Genomic DNA, 17319 nt, shown 5'->3' with positions numbered 1-17319 from the left:
AAATAGGTTTAGTACAGTTTGTTTATAGCACCTATGACCCACTTTTTTCCTATATGCTTATTAATAACTTATTTGTTACAGTATTTTTCCGGACACTAATACTGACTGGCCTCTAATTCATTGGTTCATCCTTTCTAGCATTTTAAAGATAGTCTCGAGTTTTGCTTTTCTAGTGATCTGGAACCTTCCCTTTAAAATCTATCTGGCTCTGAGGTGGATTAGCACTGTGAAGAGCAAAGCACAAACTTCACCAGACCTGGCTTCTCCTAAGGCATCTGATTTACTGAAATATTTTTTTTTTTTTTATTGTTTGTTTCTCGTTCTTTCATTGGTCTTATGCATAACTAGATGGTGAAAATAGGCTTTATGACAGAGGCAAAATAAAAAAGCATTACGTGATTCAACCTTTCTGGCAATAATATCTGTTGGCATAATACTACAGATCAGTGTAGGAAAGAAATACCCAATCATTTTTAATACTGTTTTTGCTGATAGTTTCAGAAGAGTGTTAAAGTATTATTTTTGATCTGCTTCAGTCATCGGCTATTGAATACTTGAGCTAGCCAAATGTAACTGTAGATTGTGTTCCAAATAGGTATTTAATTTCATTTTATTAGGTAACAATCTCATTAAAATAAGGATGAAGAGACTTAGCGATGAGTGTCATGACAGTGTTACTGTAAATTGATCTGTAGTTGGAGACTCAGGGCTTCATTTTCCTTTTTTTTTTATTTTTTTTTCCAAAAGCGAAAGATAGATTCATTATATGGAAAAACCTGCCCAAATTCAGCAGTGGTTTAGATCTTCAGTATAAGAAATAAGTGTTCTCTGTTCATTCATTGTTATGTCACTGTTTAAACAGCTGGTGTTTTTGGTATACTTTTCAGAATTAGTAAATATGGATATATTAGAATTAGGATGAAAATTCTAAGTAGGTGTGTTTTGCTCTCTTCCTATTATAGCTGATAGCAATTATTAGAAAAGCCCTAACAAGTCTGCAGGAAAATGAAGGCTTTTCTTTGGGACCTGGTCAAGAGCAACATGAGGAAGAACTGTCCCTCTTGGTCTTTGACGTGAACATATAAAAAGGTTTCCTATAGCTGTGCTTTATTAGAGTAAGAAACCATAACTGCAGGATGAGAGAGATTAAAGTAGAATTTCAAGAACAACACCACATCTTCGCAGAGACTGTCCTTTCTGCCTTTTGATCTTGTAGTTCTCTGTGTTTTCCTTGTTGAAAAACTCCACATTGTGCCCTCCTGAACCCTAAGAATATGAAGATTTTTTTTTTTTTCCATTGTTTCTTAAGGCTTGTCTGCTCAGCTGCTGCTTGCAGACTCTTGAGTCCGTCAGGCTGCAGCTCCCCATTTGGGTACTCTGTCTCTCCCAGCCTGTCCATCCAAAATGCTGAGCATAACAAATTGTTACTCAAAATGGAAGAATTTTTTCCCTTGTCAGAGGATCCCACCTTACCCAGGGTATAGTCATCAGTAAGTCAGAAACTGGCTATCTTTCTCCTTGTTGGCCAGCTGAACCCTTTTAAATAGAAAAAAAATGCAGTACTTGCACAGCACACTCTGAATATGCTAGCCAAACAACAACACCATCTGTCATAACATGTATAGTAGATAATGTGATGAATACTTCCTATTTTCTCATCAGAGAAAGACGGATAGATGCTGAGATTTAACAAATCCATAGTTATTAAAAGCTTGAGCTGACAAGGGAATGGCTTACTGGCCTCTATTTCAGCCTTAAGAGGCATAAACTCTTCAGTCTTAATCTTGCATCACTAAAATCTACTGGGAAGTGTAATGTCCAACTCATCTCATTTCTTTTCTTCACGCTCCCCACGTGTCATATGGGTAAAAATCCATTTCCACCGTGTTTTCTGAAGATTAGTTAATGTTTGCAAAGCACCTTGACATTACAAATGTTACATAATTGTTAAATAGAATTTGTTATTCAAACAGTTGAGTTTTTCAGACACGATTGGCAGAAACATTTTCTTTTAATCTATGGCCATTTTTCCCCAGCGCTCCCCAGAATACACCAACTGTCAGTATCTATGCAAGCTCTGCTTAGTTCACATTGAAAATATCCAGGGAGCTCACAAGCATATTAAAGAAAAGCGTCATAAGAAAAATATAATGGTAAGTTAACAAATAAAAATTATGAATGATTTTTCCTGTTTTTCTTAAAGATTTTTTTTTTTTTTGTTATGTGGTATATTCTCTTTGGTCATCTTCATTTAGGTGAAAGTTTGTGTGTGCTGAGCAGAGATCCACAAATTTCTGTTGCTCCTTTTCTGTTTGAGAGGAAGGGCTTGATATCTGTCCAGACAGAGAGGAAAGAACATTTTTGGCCATTACTTCTGAATTAGTGTCTCTGAGTAGTGGGCAGTTCATCGCACTTAGTAAGAGAAGGCAAGGTAACTTAGGTGAGAAATGTATTTAGTTCTTCAGTTTCTTTCAAAAGTAATACCACTGGTAGCAAGACCTCCAGGGGCTGGAGTTGGGGTTGGGATTTTTTTTGTGTGTTTTCATGTGTGTGTGTTTTTCTATTTTTTTCTCTTTTGTCTGACTTGTTAGGTTTTATCTATATCCTTTCTAGGATGGGAAAGCAGAGGGGATAGTATGTCTAGATGAAAGAAAGAGCTAAAGCAGAGAGGGATTCATTTCCTGAGATGTCACTCATCATCTCTCTGGGGTTACATAGGGGTTTGATATGAAAAATATCTGTACAGTTCTAAGGTTTTCAGTAAAAAAAAAAAAAAAAAAAAAAAAAAAAAAAAAAAGTGGTTTCCTTATTAGATACTCTTGTTACTGTTCGTGTTGTTTTAAGAAATGTTACATGCACAGATTTTCATGCCAACCCATTTTTGTAAATGTTGATAGAACTACAAAATCACAAATACATAGTTTTGTGTTTCAGATGGCTTGAATAATCTTCCTACACCTGTTTCCCAAAGTTCAGTCTATTATTCTTGTTTCCATGCATTTCTTACCAAACTGGTTTGTAATTAATGATCTATTTCTCTTAAATTTGCAAGTCATCACCTAGAAAAGTGAATGCTGTAGATCCTAAGAATGTTGTAAAGGAACACTTTTGTTTTTATGTTCAGTTACTAGTTGAAAAGGATTCTGTTTTTTTTTTTTCTTTCTTTTTTTTTTCTGGCTGTTAACTTGCACCAAGGAAAAAATAAATGACCAACAACTGAACAATAATGGCAACAGACCATCCCCACATTTGATATGGAAACACTTCTGTACCATGCTTTGCATCTGGGCATGGAAACAAAAATTGAGAGGTTTCTTTACCACTGAATGGAAACGCTAGAGAACAGGGAGTGGTTTCAGTTCTTAACACTTGCCTTCAAATAGTTTTATGTTGTACACCACATTGCAGTGGTAAGTGGTGTGTAACTGTCTAAATGTAACAACATAAAATATACCTAATTACAGCTCAAATTATTAGATGTAGGACTGTCAGATAAGCTTTGTAGCAGCTCTCGTTCCTTGATCAAGAAAATACATAAAGCAGTGACATTAAAAACAAAACATAAAAACAAAAAACTCAACCACTCACTTTTAAAAATGTGCATATTCTGTCTTATCTTTTCAAGTGAGAAAAGAAGAAGAGGTGATAGATGAAACCTAGTACTAATCAAACATTATTTTCATACCGGACTGATGTGTTGTCTTAGTGCATAAATATTTTCTGGTTATTATTTATTTCTGGTGTCAGTCAGATTTTGTTTAGTTGATGAATTTGTGGAAAAAAGTTGTTTCACTTGTCCCTAAATGACTTGATGCATCTGACATATTAATTGCTGTTGGATTAAAATTCATTTTAATCTGATGCACTAAACCCAGCACTTTCTAGCACTGGCTGTTTAGGCATCAGTGGGAGGAGATTCAACTTCTTAAAAGCTTCTTGGAGCTAAGAATATCTTTTCTGCCACTGATACCTTTCCTTCAGATACAATCCACTCGTAAAATCTGTGTAATTCTAGAAAATCTTTTTCAACTCATTTTCAACTCAGTTACTTTTATTATGTAGGAACAGTTAGAGCTTTTTATTTCCTTGGATGATTTCTGTTTCAGAACTGTCAGAAAATGTGGTTCAGGAATGTAGCACACCAGATTTCTTCCCCAGTTGCCAGCTGTGAGACATGTTCTCTTTTAAACACTGAGCATCTACTGTCATTTGTGAGCCGCACTACTGCATGTGCCAGTTAGGCTGGGCAGAGTTCCTACCTTTGAAAATGTTTGGTCAGGACCCCATGTAAATAAGAACACAAACAGCAAACGATGCATTGCTTACATACCATGCAGTACTATGAGATACATACATTGATACATATATACTACGACATAACCTTTTCTCTTAAAATATCAGTTTTTACTTTTATCATCCAACAATTATTCAGGAAAAACAAGAAGAAAATGAGCTGCGTGCCCTCCCACCCCCTTCTTCTGCACAGTTGGCTGCTCTGAGTTTTACACTCATTGAGGCAGCAAATGAACAAGGCATATCAGATGATGACTTCAGAATTCGTCAAGAAATTGTAAACGAGATGGAGAAAATTATTCAACAGCCCTTACCAGGTATCCATAGTATCCTCCATTTTCTCTAGGTGAAAATTGTTCTTTTTATTAATGGTGAATTAATACATTTGAGGTTAAAGTATCTTTATATCATATGATATTAATATATATAGGCATTTTAATACTGACTGGCAGTTGATTTTTTTTTAAAAAAAGCTAACAAATCTACAAAAGGAGGAAAATATGATTGTCCTTACCTTTGCTTCTTTCTGGTATGTGTTTATTGAAGCTATTGACCCTCTTTTAACATCATGATTTTTGATGAAGGCTGGAAATTTCCACCAAATATTTCCTTCCAGGTTATGTTTAAAGCCTCAGCCACTGAGGATCTCCCTCAGGCTCTAGTGCTACAAATCTTTCCACCTGTATCTAACTTAGCAGTTAGGTATAATTGTCTGTGGCTTTTATAATGTGACTTGTTTTTCAAGTGCACTTAATTATGCTAGCATGAATGATGGAAGGGATTAGGAGGGAAAAAATGAGAAGATGCTTGAAATCAAATGAAAAGAATATGTATCTTTTTTTCCTACCAGTCCTTAAGTTATTTGTGGTATCTTTCAGACTCTTTCCTCCTCCCCGCCCCCCTCCCCCCAGCCCAAATCTATGCTTTAAAAAAATAAAAAATAGACCTCAGTGGTTTTGGTGAGCATACAGGACATTTTCAGTATTTAATTGTGATCTGAAATATCTACAGGTACTAATCCGTAACTGTTCATTAAAACAAGTCATTCAGGTCAGCAAAGGTTATTGTTTAACAAGTATTTCTTCTTCTGTATATTTATAACTAGTGAGCAGTAAATGGAAGGAGGTGTACTGAGAGGTCAACTGGTGCTTCCAAAAGTCCCTTGAATTCTAGAGGTCCCTTAAAAAGGTCAAAATACTACATTTACTTAGCTATATATAAATATCATACCTCATCTGCCCTCTCCTTGATCAAAATGCGTTATGTTGATTAAAAAAAAACAAAAAACAAAACAAAACAAAAAAACAGTCTGAGTAAGTATAATGTTTAGTCACATTTATGTCTTCAGTGGCTCAATAAAGTTCCTAAAAATTGTCTGGATAAGTTAATTTTTTCCCCTTTCATATATGCAGTGTGGTACTGTAGTAGAACATGTTAATTCAAATCTAATTAATAGTACTGTTGGAAAATAAAGTAACCTAAATGTACAAATAGACAAACATATAGACAAAATAAACTCTGGGACTTGTCTCTTTGCATTGATTTCCCATTATCTTCTGTAGTGCAATTGATACTGGAAATTTGAGAGCTAATTTTTGGAGCTGCCATAATGTTGACATTATGTGATCAATGGTTTGCTTTTCAGTGAATCTGAATGGAACAAAGTAATAACGGCATTGACAAAAACTTTTTATTTAATCTGTATTAAAACTGGGTTGATTTTCTGACTTTCTATTTATTTTAGAAATACCTTACTTCTTCCACTTTGCTTTGTAAAAATATTGTAGTAAGAAGGATATTTTTTACTTTCTTTCTTTGCTGTAGGATTATCAGCCTTAGTTTTAGGAGCTGTATTTTTTTTAAACATAAGAATGCTAAGTAGAGGTAGGGTTTGTAGGGTAGAACTTGGATAAATGTGTTTGCTTTGTGGTATTGCCACATGTGGCTCCTATTACAGACTTGTGTTCTGACACACTATTGAGTTTTCCTCTGATAGTATTTTAATATAAGAGAAGACAAAAGAAATAACTATTTTTGTAAATAATTGTGAAGATTACTGGTGTCATTCAGCTGCTTGAATTGTTTGGGGTGATGAGCTGATGTGGAGCGGTGTGTCTGTGGCAGTGAGTGGCAACTTACTTCCCATTTCAAAGCCTATAGTGTTTTAGTGAATGTGTTTTCAAAAGTTGTAAATTAGGAAAAAAAATCAACTCACATATGGTGTAGCAAACACGGGATGTTCTGACATGGTTTTCTAATGCTTGAAGTCATGATAGAACTATGCAAAAATTACTGCTACTATGAAAATCTACAGGAAGCAGTTACAGGGGATTGTTTATTCATATATTTAGTATACGCAAATTCATTTTGAGAGAACTAGTTTCCACACAGTGAGAAATAGACAAAGGATTTTTTGAAGGTGTGTATGTGTAAGGTTTATTTTCTCTTATGAGTTATTTTATGGCGGTTCTGCTGGAAAGTATTTGGTCAGAACACAAATAAAGGCAATATGAAAAAATGCAAGAAAAAGCCGCTTTGCTCTGAGCCTGTTTGAACACTGGAAAAAGTTGCTTAGAGAAGTTATAAAGTCTCCTTTTTTGGAGATATTTAAAACCCACCTAGACACAGTCCTGAGCATCCTCACCTCAGGGTGACTGTGTGTGAGCAGGAGGCTGAACTAGAGGGCCTTCAGAGGTCCCTTTTGACCTCAGCCATTCTGTGGTAAGAATCCCTGTGAGGGGTTCTGTGATCCCTCCTCACTGCCCCAAATGATAAGTGATTTGGAAGGGGTTGAGAATAGTCTTAATTTTCAGATGGCATAAATATGTCAGAGCCTTAATATGTATACATTAAAGGAAAGTTTTAGTCTATGGAAATTGATTAATGAAACAGGATGAATTACTGTTTATGGACTGGAATGACATTTTTCATCATATCATTACTGAATGGTTACTTTCTAATTAGTTTATACTAGGTCTGTTGTATATCATTGCAGGTAAGGAACTGTATTAACTACAAAAATACTGTTAAATGGGTACTCTGGCTTGAATTATGTTGAAGTTTTGTTTTATATGCATGTTTCATAGTGAATTATGCATAGGAACTTGCTAATGTCATTGGTGGAGTTTGTAGTTTATATAAAAATATTTGACAAAAGTGTATGAGGCAACAAAGAACTTTGTAACTGGCTAACTGCTCCTGTAAAATCACATTATTAACAAAAAAAGTAATTAAAATCTTGCACTGAGATGATGACACTTACTGTAAGTCCATAGTTAGTTTCATTAAAAACTAAATCTACAGGCTGCATTGCAAAATTATTTCAAAATAGCTTGAAAAATTTTAGACATTTGGCAATTTTACTATTTGAATTACTAGTTTTCCTGTGATGCTGTGCTATACAAATAACTAGACTTCACAGGAATGAGAAAGTGGTTCAGTATTTATTAATCTGGGAGTACTACTTGGGAATTAGAGTATCACCATTAACTATTTTTTTTTTTTCTAGCTAATAATTATAAATAATTGTTTCTCTGTCTTCCAGACTGTTCACTGAGGATGTATGGCTCCTGTTTAACTCGGTTCGCTTTTAAAACCAGCGATGTTAACATTGATATAAAGTTCCCCCCTAAGGTGAGTAGATATTATCTTGTTTTAACTTAAACATTTTTTTAATCGAGTCCATTTGTTTCTTCTGCATTGCCTTAATCTTCTGTTGGGACCTACTCTTTTTAGAACAGCATGAAGTGTATAATCTTTGATTTGGTGTCAGGTGTGCTATGAATCAAGTGCTAAAGTGTTCCATTATTTACTAGACAACTTGAATTCCATGTTTTGCACATTCTTCTGCTAGCCTTTCTTAAAATTTGTCGAAGAAGCATTGAGGCAGTATGAAAATAGTTGGCTCCAGCTAAGAGTGCTATTATGCACTCAGGATTCAGACAGCAGAATCTCCGAAGTCTTAATCTCCTGTCCCTTTCTTTTTTTTTTTTTTTTTTTTTTTTTTTTTTTTTTTTTGGTTCATCTAACAGTGACAACTTTCCTTTGATGTTTTAGACAATTACAAATAGATGCCAAATCCCAGGTTACGGTTCGCTGTGGTGCAGAAATCCTGCAGAGCAATATAACTTCCCTTTAAATGTTGGAATTGTTAGTTCATGTTTAGTATGTGATATGAGCAAGATATTTGTTAGAGACACAGATGATGAACTTGCTCTTGGCCAGTATGTGTTCTGGATCTGGATACATATTTACACATAAAATTTTGCAATGATACGGCAGTTAGGAAATGAAATGAAGCCTTTTTCAAAAAAGTGTTTGTGGAGCATGTTGTGTCACTTCACAGAAGCTTAGAAATGGTGCTAATTTGTAGTTTTCTTTGAACAATTTACAGTGTATCCTTGAAACACTACTTCAAAAGTTATAGTTGATTTCTGGGAAGAAAAGCAAACTCATTGAAAATGTTAACCTTTAAAAACCATTGGGAAAGAAAGTTCTGACATCAAATACTTTGTAATTGTGCATTTCTAGTGGCATATTTTCACCTTGTTACTATATGGCATATAAAACATCATCACCGTGCAACTTAAATAGTTTGAAATTAAGTGTAAAATAGGTTAGTCTGAATAATGTAAACTATTCTAATTTTGTCATTTTAGATGAGTCAACCAGATGTTCTGATACAGGTGCTTGAAATCTTGAAGAACAGCGGTGAGTCTTAGATGCATCTTATTACTATTTAATTAAAATTCCAATTACTATTCACTTGTTTTTATGCTTAACTTTTTATTAAACTTTATTAAAAAATATTTTCAACCACATTATCTGAATTGTTTTTGAGTGTGATTTTTATGACCATCAGTGCTTGTCTAAGTGCAGCAGGAGGATGGCCACCCAGGTAGTCCAGCCATTTTGGACTGTCAGAATTAGCAGCAATACTTTTTGACCTGGTATCTCAAACATTTTCACTTTATAGGAGAAATTCCAAGCAGTAAACTTGGCAGCCACTTTCCACTTATATACAAACATTAGTGGGAACTATTACAAGACTTCTGGAATTTTGTTCTGTCAGGAAGTTATCTAGCTGCTTATCTTGAGCCAGGTGACACAAGTAACATTGCATTTTTGATCTTTTAGACAAAGTATAATAGATCAGCTCCACTTGAAAGGAGTGAAAGTAACCAGAAAATAATGCTTAGTGGTTAGAAATGCAGCACTTAATTTGAATTTCTTTGTAAATGTTTGGTATAAATGTAACGTTAAATTTTGAAGACACAACTGGGAAAACTATGGACAACTTCGATGTCTAATGTTTTTTTCTTCTTGCTTAGCTGTCTACTCAGATGTGGAGTCAGATTTTCATGCCAAAGTTCCTGTTGTCTTTTGCAAAGATATTAAAAGGTATGTGTCCTTGGAAAGGATTTTAATGAGATTCCGCTTTCTGCTATGCTTGTTCATATCGGCTGCTTGTGTGCACTTGTGACGATAAGTGTTAGCTGACTTTCACATCAAAAGGGAATTGCTGATAACAAAAATAAAATCTAGAAAGGAAGCTTAGCTATGTTCATGTGCCTGGACTAGACAAGATACATAGATCTCATTGGTTGTAGGAGTCTGAAAATAAAATTTCTACTTGTAGTTAAAGGAAATGTGACTGAACGGGACTCAGTTTATTTTAAATATTTAAATTAAATATTTAAGCATTAACATTAAAGTTTATTTACATACACTTAATATTTTAAATTTAATATTTAAATTTAATATTTTAAATTCAATACTAATATTTAATATTTAAAGTTTCTGCCATTAGATTAATCCAATTGTTTGAAAAGATTTTATAAGATTCACATTGCCAGTAAAAACATGTCATATGTCAGTGTTGTAAATTCCTAAGCAGTAGCAACCTACAAAATGAAATGTAGTTGTTGAATGATGTTCACATTGTTTTGACTGACTAGAAGCGTATGATTGAAGTTCTGGGGAATTAAATGCAACAAGGATGGGCGTATCTTTTTCTGCATTTGTAGATTATACAAATACATTTTAAGTATTAAGAGAATTGAAATAATTATTTTGAGAATCAAAACAAAAAGTGTTTAGATAAACTTTTCTGTGGACTTAACAACTCTTACATGAAGCTGACCTGGTTTTATATGTTTATTTAGTGCGTGGAAGATGTACATGGAGTTTGTGAGTTGTGTAAGATTGCACAATTAAGTAATGGCAGAACTTAAACTCAGAGCAAATTCTTCTGTATTTTTAGTTGTACTGTAATGACATTTTTTATTTTTACATTTAATGAATTTCTGTAAGTTCCAGATTCAACTGATGAGTTAATAGTAAAGAAAATTAGAGTATATTCCATAGCTTTTGTTTAAAAGATCGGGATCTTTCATAGGGAGACACCTTCATGAATGTTTTTAGTATGGTGGAAATGCCCCAATGCCCCCCCCCCCCTCCCTCCCCCCCCCCCCCCCCCCCCGAGAAAATGTTTGGGTACTCAAGGAGTTAAGTATTTTTTGTTTCTTTTCTGTCCTGCATTTGCAATTACAGTGGTTTGACATGTAAAGTAAGTGCTAGAAATGATGTGGCTTGCCTTACAACTGACCTTCTGGCTGCACTTGGTAAACTGGAGCCTGTCCTCATCCCCTTGGTTTTGGCTTTCCGCTACTGGGCTAGAGTAAGTTTATAAACATTGAGGATATTTAAATATGTTTATTTCCTATTTTTAAGTACTGTGTACAGTGTAATGTATAATATACCACAGATGTATTTGTAGAACAGAACTTCATACCATTAGTTCACCTCTGTTACCTCAACGTGCCAGAATGTAACTGAAGATTTTGTTGGTGAAATTATATACGTTTCTGGAGCTCCCACTATTCTGTTGGCAAGCTAGTGTTCTGGTTTCTTAAAAATGGTTAATTTTCCTTAAAAACTAGCTCAGCAGAACAAACAGGTCTTGCAAACGCCCTGCTGTTGAGGTAGCATTGAAAAAAGGTACATTTGCTCAAAAAGAGGCTGTTGCCATATCCTGCTGTATTTCTTACAGATGTCAGTGGAGACCAGAGGAATCAAGTTAGTGTTCACAGCCAGCGTTTAACTGCCATGAAATGGAATAATGAAATTGCTGTCAGGCCATACTTAAAACATCTTTGCTTTATCAAAAAACTACTTTTTTAATGCTATTAATGTTGTATGATATAGTAAGGTGTTTTAACCAAAATATCTGCTTTATAATATTTAAAGAAACAGCAATAGAAACTACGAAGAAAAACTATTTGACATCTGATACATATATTACATGTCTCATGAGTTCCCATGAGAAAGATCAATATCAAATTACAACCAGATGCATAGAATCTCCATACATGAGATACCTACCGCACAGTAGCAAGTACCTGGCAGTTGACCGGAATTGTAGATAGGAACATAAATGTGCCCTACAATCACAAAATGTGAAGAAACTAAGTAAAGTAATAGAAAATAAATTAGTGTAACTAAAACTGTATGAGTTATTTTAACTTGCATTTTCTTTATACATGGCCTGACTGATCTATGCTTTTAATTGTGGCAAATACTACAAGAAAAGTGGTGTGTTGTATTATGATCTGGATCACAGATGAACAATTGATGACTGAGAATTGATTGTACTACTTTACCATTTTTTCTATGCATTTCTAAAAATAAAATGAAACACATTGTTGATTGTGGTTTTTGAGAAAAAGGGTTTTCCATTTGGCTTTAGTATTTATCTCACATCATTTCTTAAATATTTGTGTTTTTATGATATATCTTAAATTGAAATGCTGACGTTATACCAGAAAAGTAATGGTTTTATTCTCTTACAGCTCTGCCACATTGACTGCCAGGCTGAAGGTGGAATTCCTTCATATTCCTTTGCCTTAATGGTGATATTTTTTCTTCAACAAAGAAAACCACCTATTTTACCATCCTATTTGGGTAATTGGGTAAGTGTTTTGATAATACAGTAACCCTACTGTTAACATTGAAATAATCTCAGTAATTTCTGTAAGGTCATAAAATACGGAAAAACAATTTGCTTAAGAAATTTGTAAATAGAACGTACTGGTATTTAATCCTCATACAGGTGATGCCTAAAGACAGCTGCTATAGCCTGTGCAGTTGTACCAAGCTGTATTTTGGAGGAAGGGGAAATATTTTGTACTTTAAATTTACTTTTCTGTCGTCAGTTATTCTTGAGAGGGTTAAATATTACAAATGTCATTGTTGCTTTTGGTGAAAACTTTTGGTTGTGTGTGTTATATACAGTCTTGTTTCAGAACTGCTTTAATTGTTGTTAGATTGAAGGCTTTGATTCAAAGAAGCCAGATGACCACCAACTGAAAGGTATAGAAGAAGAGAAGTTTGTACGGTGGGAGTACAAACCACCAACAAATGGTTCAGCAAAAAACTCAGTTGGAGCAGAAGGTAAAACTAAAGTTGAACAACAAAAAGGTGGTGGTAAGAAGGTAACCAGCTCAGAAGTGGAAAGCCAAAATAATACAAAGGAGAAACACGGCAATGTAAGTCAATAGTTTTATTTCGCTGAAATCATATTCTGTGTTCTAGTCCTGTTTTTGATCTTTAAACATTATACTGGATGGAACCAGGAAAAAAAAAAGGCTGTATTAGTGCAGCTGAGTGTTCTTATCTGTCTATTTCAGTCACTCTTAGCATTCAAAACCCCTCACCAAGTTTCACTGGGGCAACTGTGGTTAGAACTGTTGAAGTTTTACACACTGGAATTTGCTTTGGAGGAATATGTCATCAGCATACGGGTACAAGAGCTCTTAACCAGAGAGAACAAGAACTGGCCTAAAAGGCGGATAGCCATTGAAGGTAGGATAATACCTTTTTCTAGTTCTGTAGTCATCATACGTTATTATCTTCATATACCCTGTACTTAACAGGTCTGTCGCAGCATATCTGGACAGTAAATTAAATGATATTGGAGAGGAAAGTTTTCTTGTTTGTTTTCTTTTTTTGGTATATTCTGTCAACTGTTTAGACTGTTTACAGACCATTTTTCTCTGTAACATTACTTTTTGCAATTCTAGTCCTTAAAAAAACAACGTGTAAATTTTTTTCACTGTTTCTTAACATTCTGTTCTTATCTCCATCTATTTAATTTATTTCTGTAAACCATTAATTCTGTAAACTGTTATTTTTTTCCTTTTTGTTAATTCTGATATTATGAATTTTTGGCATCTCTACATGCATTTCCATAACTGCAATGTATTTTGAGTGTTGCCAGCTATCAGTTTTTCTGATTCTGGTGCAGGTTGGGCAGAGAGGTTAACTCTGATCAGGGTGAACTGGAGCAAACCACTAAAGTAACCGCTGCCCCTTTCCCTGTTGGTAGTATTTCCATGCTGTGAAACTGAATAGCATGTCATAGACTATGCTTCATGGTCTGAATACCATGGTTTGAGAAATGCTTTTGTGGGGAGAAGACCATGTGAATTTGATGGTAATACGTAACCTGAGTTATGTGTGTTGGGGAGAGAAAGACAAAGAAAGAAATGTGTTTTGTTTGTTACTTCTTTATAACTGGAAGACGTCTTTATTTCTGTTCCTCAGCTCAGAAAAAATATGTAAACGATACTTAACAGGGAAAGTCACAGAGCAATGCATGGCATTCTGAATTGGCCTTAAGAATACAAGAATTGGGGATGTGAGGAAGGCTAAGAAACCATTTAAGGTGATATTTTTATAAAAGCATGAGTAATGAATTTTGGACACAGTTGATACGGATATGTTGATGAATTGTGTTTTCTGTAACACATATGAGGTGAGAGAGGGGTAAGGATAAATAGGTCAAGGAGAATCGTACAGGTAAAGAACAAGTTACTAAAGGAATATTGAAGGACCAGTCAGTAAGGTTTTCCTTCTCCTTACTTTTCCTTCTAATTCAGGTAATGAATTGTTGAGGCGTATGTCAAGTAGAGGGTCTTGAAATCACTCACATGGCTTTCTTTTCCCAATTCTTTTCTTCCCACTACTTTCCTTCGATAAGTTTTAGCTAGAAAGCTTTAAAATTAGACTAGTACGTAGTCAGTGTGAGGGAAACTAAAACCTGTAAGATGAAAGTACAAATTCTTGAGAAAGAAAGATTGTATTGGGCTTCTGTTGCTTGTGTTTTTTGTGTGTGCAGTAGTGTCTTTGTTTTTTTAATGTAAAATTTGTAACTGAAACTTTGAAGTGAGTAACAGAATCTCAATTTGATGCTGTCTTCCAAGGGAAACGTAGAGCAACTATGTAAGTGCTCTTTTTACTTGGAAAAAAATGTTTGATCTAGAAATTGCTAGGAAGGACTAAGAATGAAACCTGGTGAGATTAGTTCACGTCATACTTATAACCATAATATTACTCTTAGATAAATTAATTTTGTACTGGAAATGCAAATCTTCTTTAATGAAGAAAAATGTGCAGGCAGACTTACAAAGGCAAAATACATGTACGTTTATTTTCATTTCTAGCTTAGAAGTTCACCATGATATAGTGGCATAATGTACCTGTGTTTTTTCCTTTTAAAACTAACTGTATTCAGGGTAGCTTATGTTAGCTGGCCATTTGTGGCCACACGTGTTGTTTTGTATGGAGGAAATCCAAGAAGCCTTATGGGCCCTACATTGTTTAAGTGTATCCAAATGTGGTTCTGGATTACGTTATAAGAATCTTTCACTTTGAACTACTGTATCATAATTTAAGTGTTTTAACTACTTTAGTCTGGATTAGCTATTTGAAATGCAGCAATTAAAGATTGCTAATGAAATTATTGTTTTTCTTCCTAGATCCTTTTGCACTAAAGAGGAATGTTGCACGAAGTCTAAATAGCCAGATGGTATTTGAGTACATCCTGGAGCGATTTAGGACAGCGTATAAATATTTTGCATGTCCACAAAGTAAAGATGGGATTAAATCCAAGCCAGATACCAGAAAGAAAGAAAAAGGGAAAATTAATAAGAAATCCACAAGATCTGAAGAATCTGTTGCCAACTGTTGCCTTCCACAAGGGAAAAAAGTTGTAGATAAACAAAATACAGGAAGTGGATGTAACATACCAGAGAATGATCTTGAATGTAATGAAATGGTAGAATGTGTAGCCAAAAAATATACTTCCAAGAACAGAGACTCTTTGCTACTTTCAACATTGGACTCTAGTTATGATGAAGACAAAGAAACAGCTTTATCCCTTATTTCTAACGAGTGCTGTGAATTAAAGCAAAAATCACTTAAAGAGAGGGAGGATCTAGAAATTTCAGAAGCTTGTCTAACTGAAGGTGAGCTAAGCCACCATTGTAACTGCAGTGAACATCAGTCCTATGACACAAATTCTAGTAATGAATTTTCTGATGCTGAAAGTAGACAGAATTTGGTAACAGAGTCTTCTCAGAATCAGTGCACTGGCACACCAGCTACCTCGCACAACTGTAAAGCAATGGTGGAAGCTCACGATCTCAAAGATGAAGGCAGACTCTCTACGGAAGAAATGCATTATGTATTTGATAAGTTTATTTTAACTTCAGGAAAGGTAAGTGGCTTATTTAAGCTGTGCTGGTATGAGTGGGCTGGTATTCTCAAATAACTAAAATTAAGGGTGGATGGGTAATGGGATTTTCTATCTGTTGTTCCAGTCTGTTATGAATGGTAGCTCTGGCATTTTTAGAGTACCTGTTACTCTGGACTGAAAACCACTGAACATTTACATCATTTATACTAGGCAGTCTGTTGCCCCCATATTATGCACAGCTTTTTGATTTCCACATCTACTTTCTTGTAGAATTTTCAGGTACTCTTATGCACTGTAAGAAATAAATGCAGCCTGTTGAGACGTGCTCATGTTTTATGTAGATGCTCTGCTGTTCAGATGTTAAATATTCTTGGTTGCATAATTTAAATGCAAATGCTAGATCTGCTGAACAATTTTAAAAGGAAAATGGTGTTTGTGTTTTTTTCTTTTTTTGTAAGCCTCCAACTATAGTATGCAGCATCTGCAAACGGGATGGACATTCCAAAAATGACTGCCCAGAGGATTTTAAGAAAATTGATCTAAAACCACTACCACCATTGACAGACAGGTTTCGAGAAATACTTGATATCGTCTGTAAGAGATGTTTTGGTAAGTTGAACTGTGATATGTGATCTGAAAAAAAAAAAAAAAGTTATAGGGTTAAAGTGCTCGTTCTAGTACGTTCAATGTGAAGTTCTGCTAGGTTAGTTACTAAGAAATTGCTGGTGTTCCCAGAAAACTTGTCTCTGGGCAGAACTAGATCTTGTGTTTGTCAATTTGTACGTCATCTTGTGGGAAAATCCCCTTTTGGGTGCAGTGTTTGGCTAATTGCCAAAAGATCAGACATTTGAAAGAAAATCCTAGCAACTGTAATGACATCATAAAAAGAAGGAAAAACATTTTAATTGATATTCAAGGAGAGCAAATGTTTGTTTAAAAAATGTATATAATCAGATTATTTTAATTAGCTGAAAAGATTTTTGAGGTAGCAGAATGTCACAGGTTGACTGTGTTTTAACTTGTTTTTATTTAGATGAATTATCTCCTCCTTTATCTGAGCAACAAAACAGAGAACAAATTCTGGCAAGTTTGGAAAGATTTATTCGAAAAGAGTATAACGGTATGTAACTGTAGGTAGTGATTCTTGATACTGCTTTCTCCACTGAAGTTGTCCAGTGTGAAGTTTTTTAATTCACCTCATTAATGCTCATTGTCCATGTTTAAAGCAGTGGCATCTGGTTTTAACTCTGCGTGTAAGCCTATCTTGTAGTCTTCTAAAGCGAACATCCGTCCTGTGCCGTTCCATGGGAGAGTCCCCAGAGTGTAGGAAAAGCTGCAAGAGTGATAATGCAGATACAGAACTATTGCAGTCAGGACAAAAAAAGCAAAAGACTGAATGGGTCCTGGCCAGCTGGGTTTCATGTTATCTGAGTTGTGGGCCAAGTACTTTAGTTGCCAAGTCACCGGTGTTCGAGTGTCTTGGAAATCTT

The 17319-nt window shown here is 34.8% G+C and overlaps 1 protein-coding gene across 3 annotated transcripts in view; it reads left to right on the top strand.

The window, feature by feature from the left end:
* The window catches only part of TUT4 (terminal uridylyl transferase 4), a 46007-nt gene that overhangs the window by 12008 nt on the left and 16680 nt on the right, over positions 1-17319 (top strand). For 2 of the 3 annotated variants that reach the window (XM_082766085.1, XM_082766083.1), the window contains exons 4-15: positions 2037-2153; positions 4433-4610; positions 7838-7926; positions 8952-9003; positions 9624-9693; positions 10846-10972; positions 12144-12263; positions 12618-12839; positions 12981-13155; positions 15111-15850; positions 16288-16438; positions 16863-16949. In XM_082766085.1, the coding sequence (XP_082622211.1) occupies positions 2037-2153; positions 4433-4610; positions 7838-7926; positions 8952-9003; positions 9624-9693; positions 10846-10972; positions 12144-12263; positions 12618-12839; positions 12981-13155; positions 15111-15850; positions 16288-16438; positions 16863-16949 (2128 nt within the window). The remainder of the gene's footprint in view (positions 1-2036; positions 2154-4432; positions 4611-7837; positions 7927-8951; positions 9004-9623; positions 9694-10845; positions 10973-12143; positions 12264-12617; positions 12840-12980; positions 13156-15110; positions 15851-16287; positions 16439-16862; positions 16950-17319) is intronic. The other variant, XM_082766084.1, reaches the window with a different exon arrangement.

Source organism: Aythya marila (assembly GCF_965140915.1).
Source record: "Aythya marila genome assembly, chromosome: 8".
Taxonomy (NCBI): domain Eukaryota; kingdom Metazoa; phylum Chordata; class Aves; order Anseriformes; family Anatidae; genus Aythya; species Aythya marila.
The sequence above is the reverse complement of the archived record's forward strand: the minus strand, read 5'-3'. Positions and strand labels throughout refer to the sequence as shown.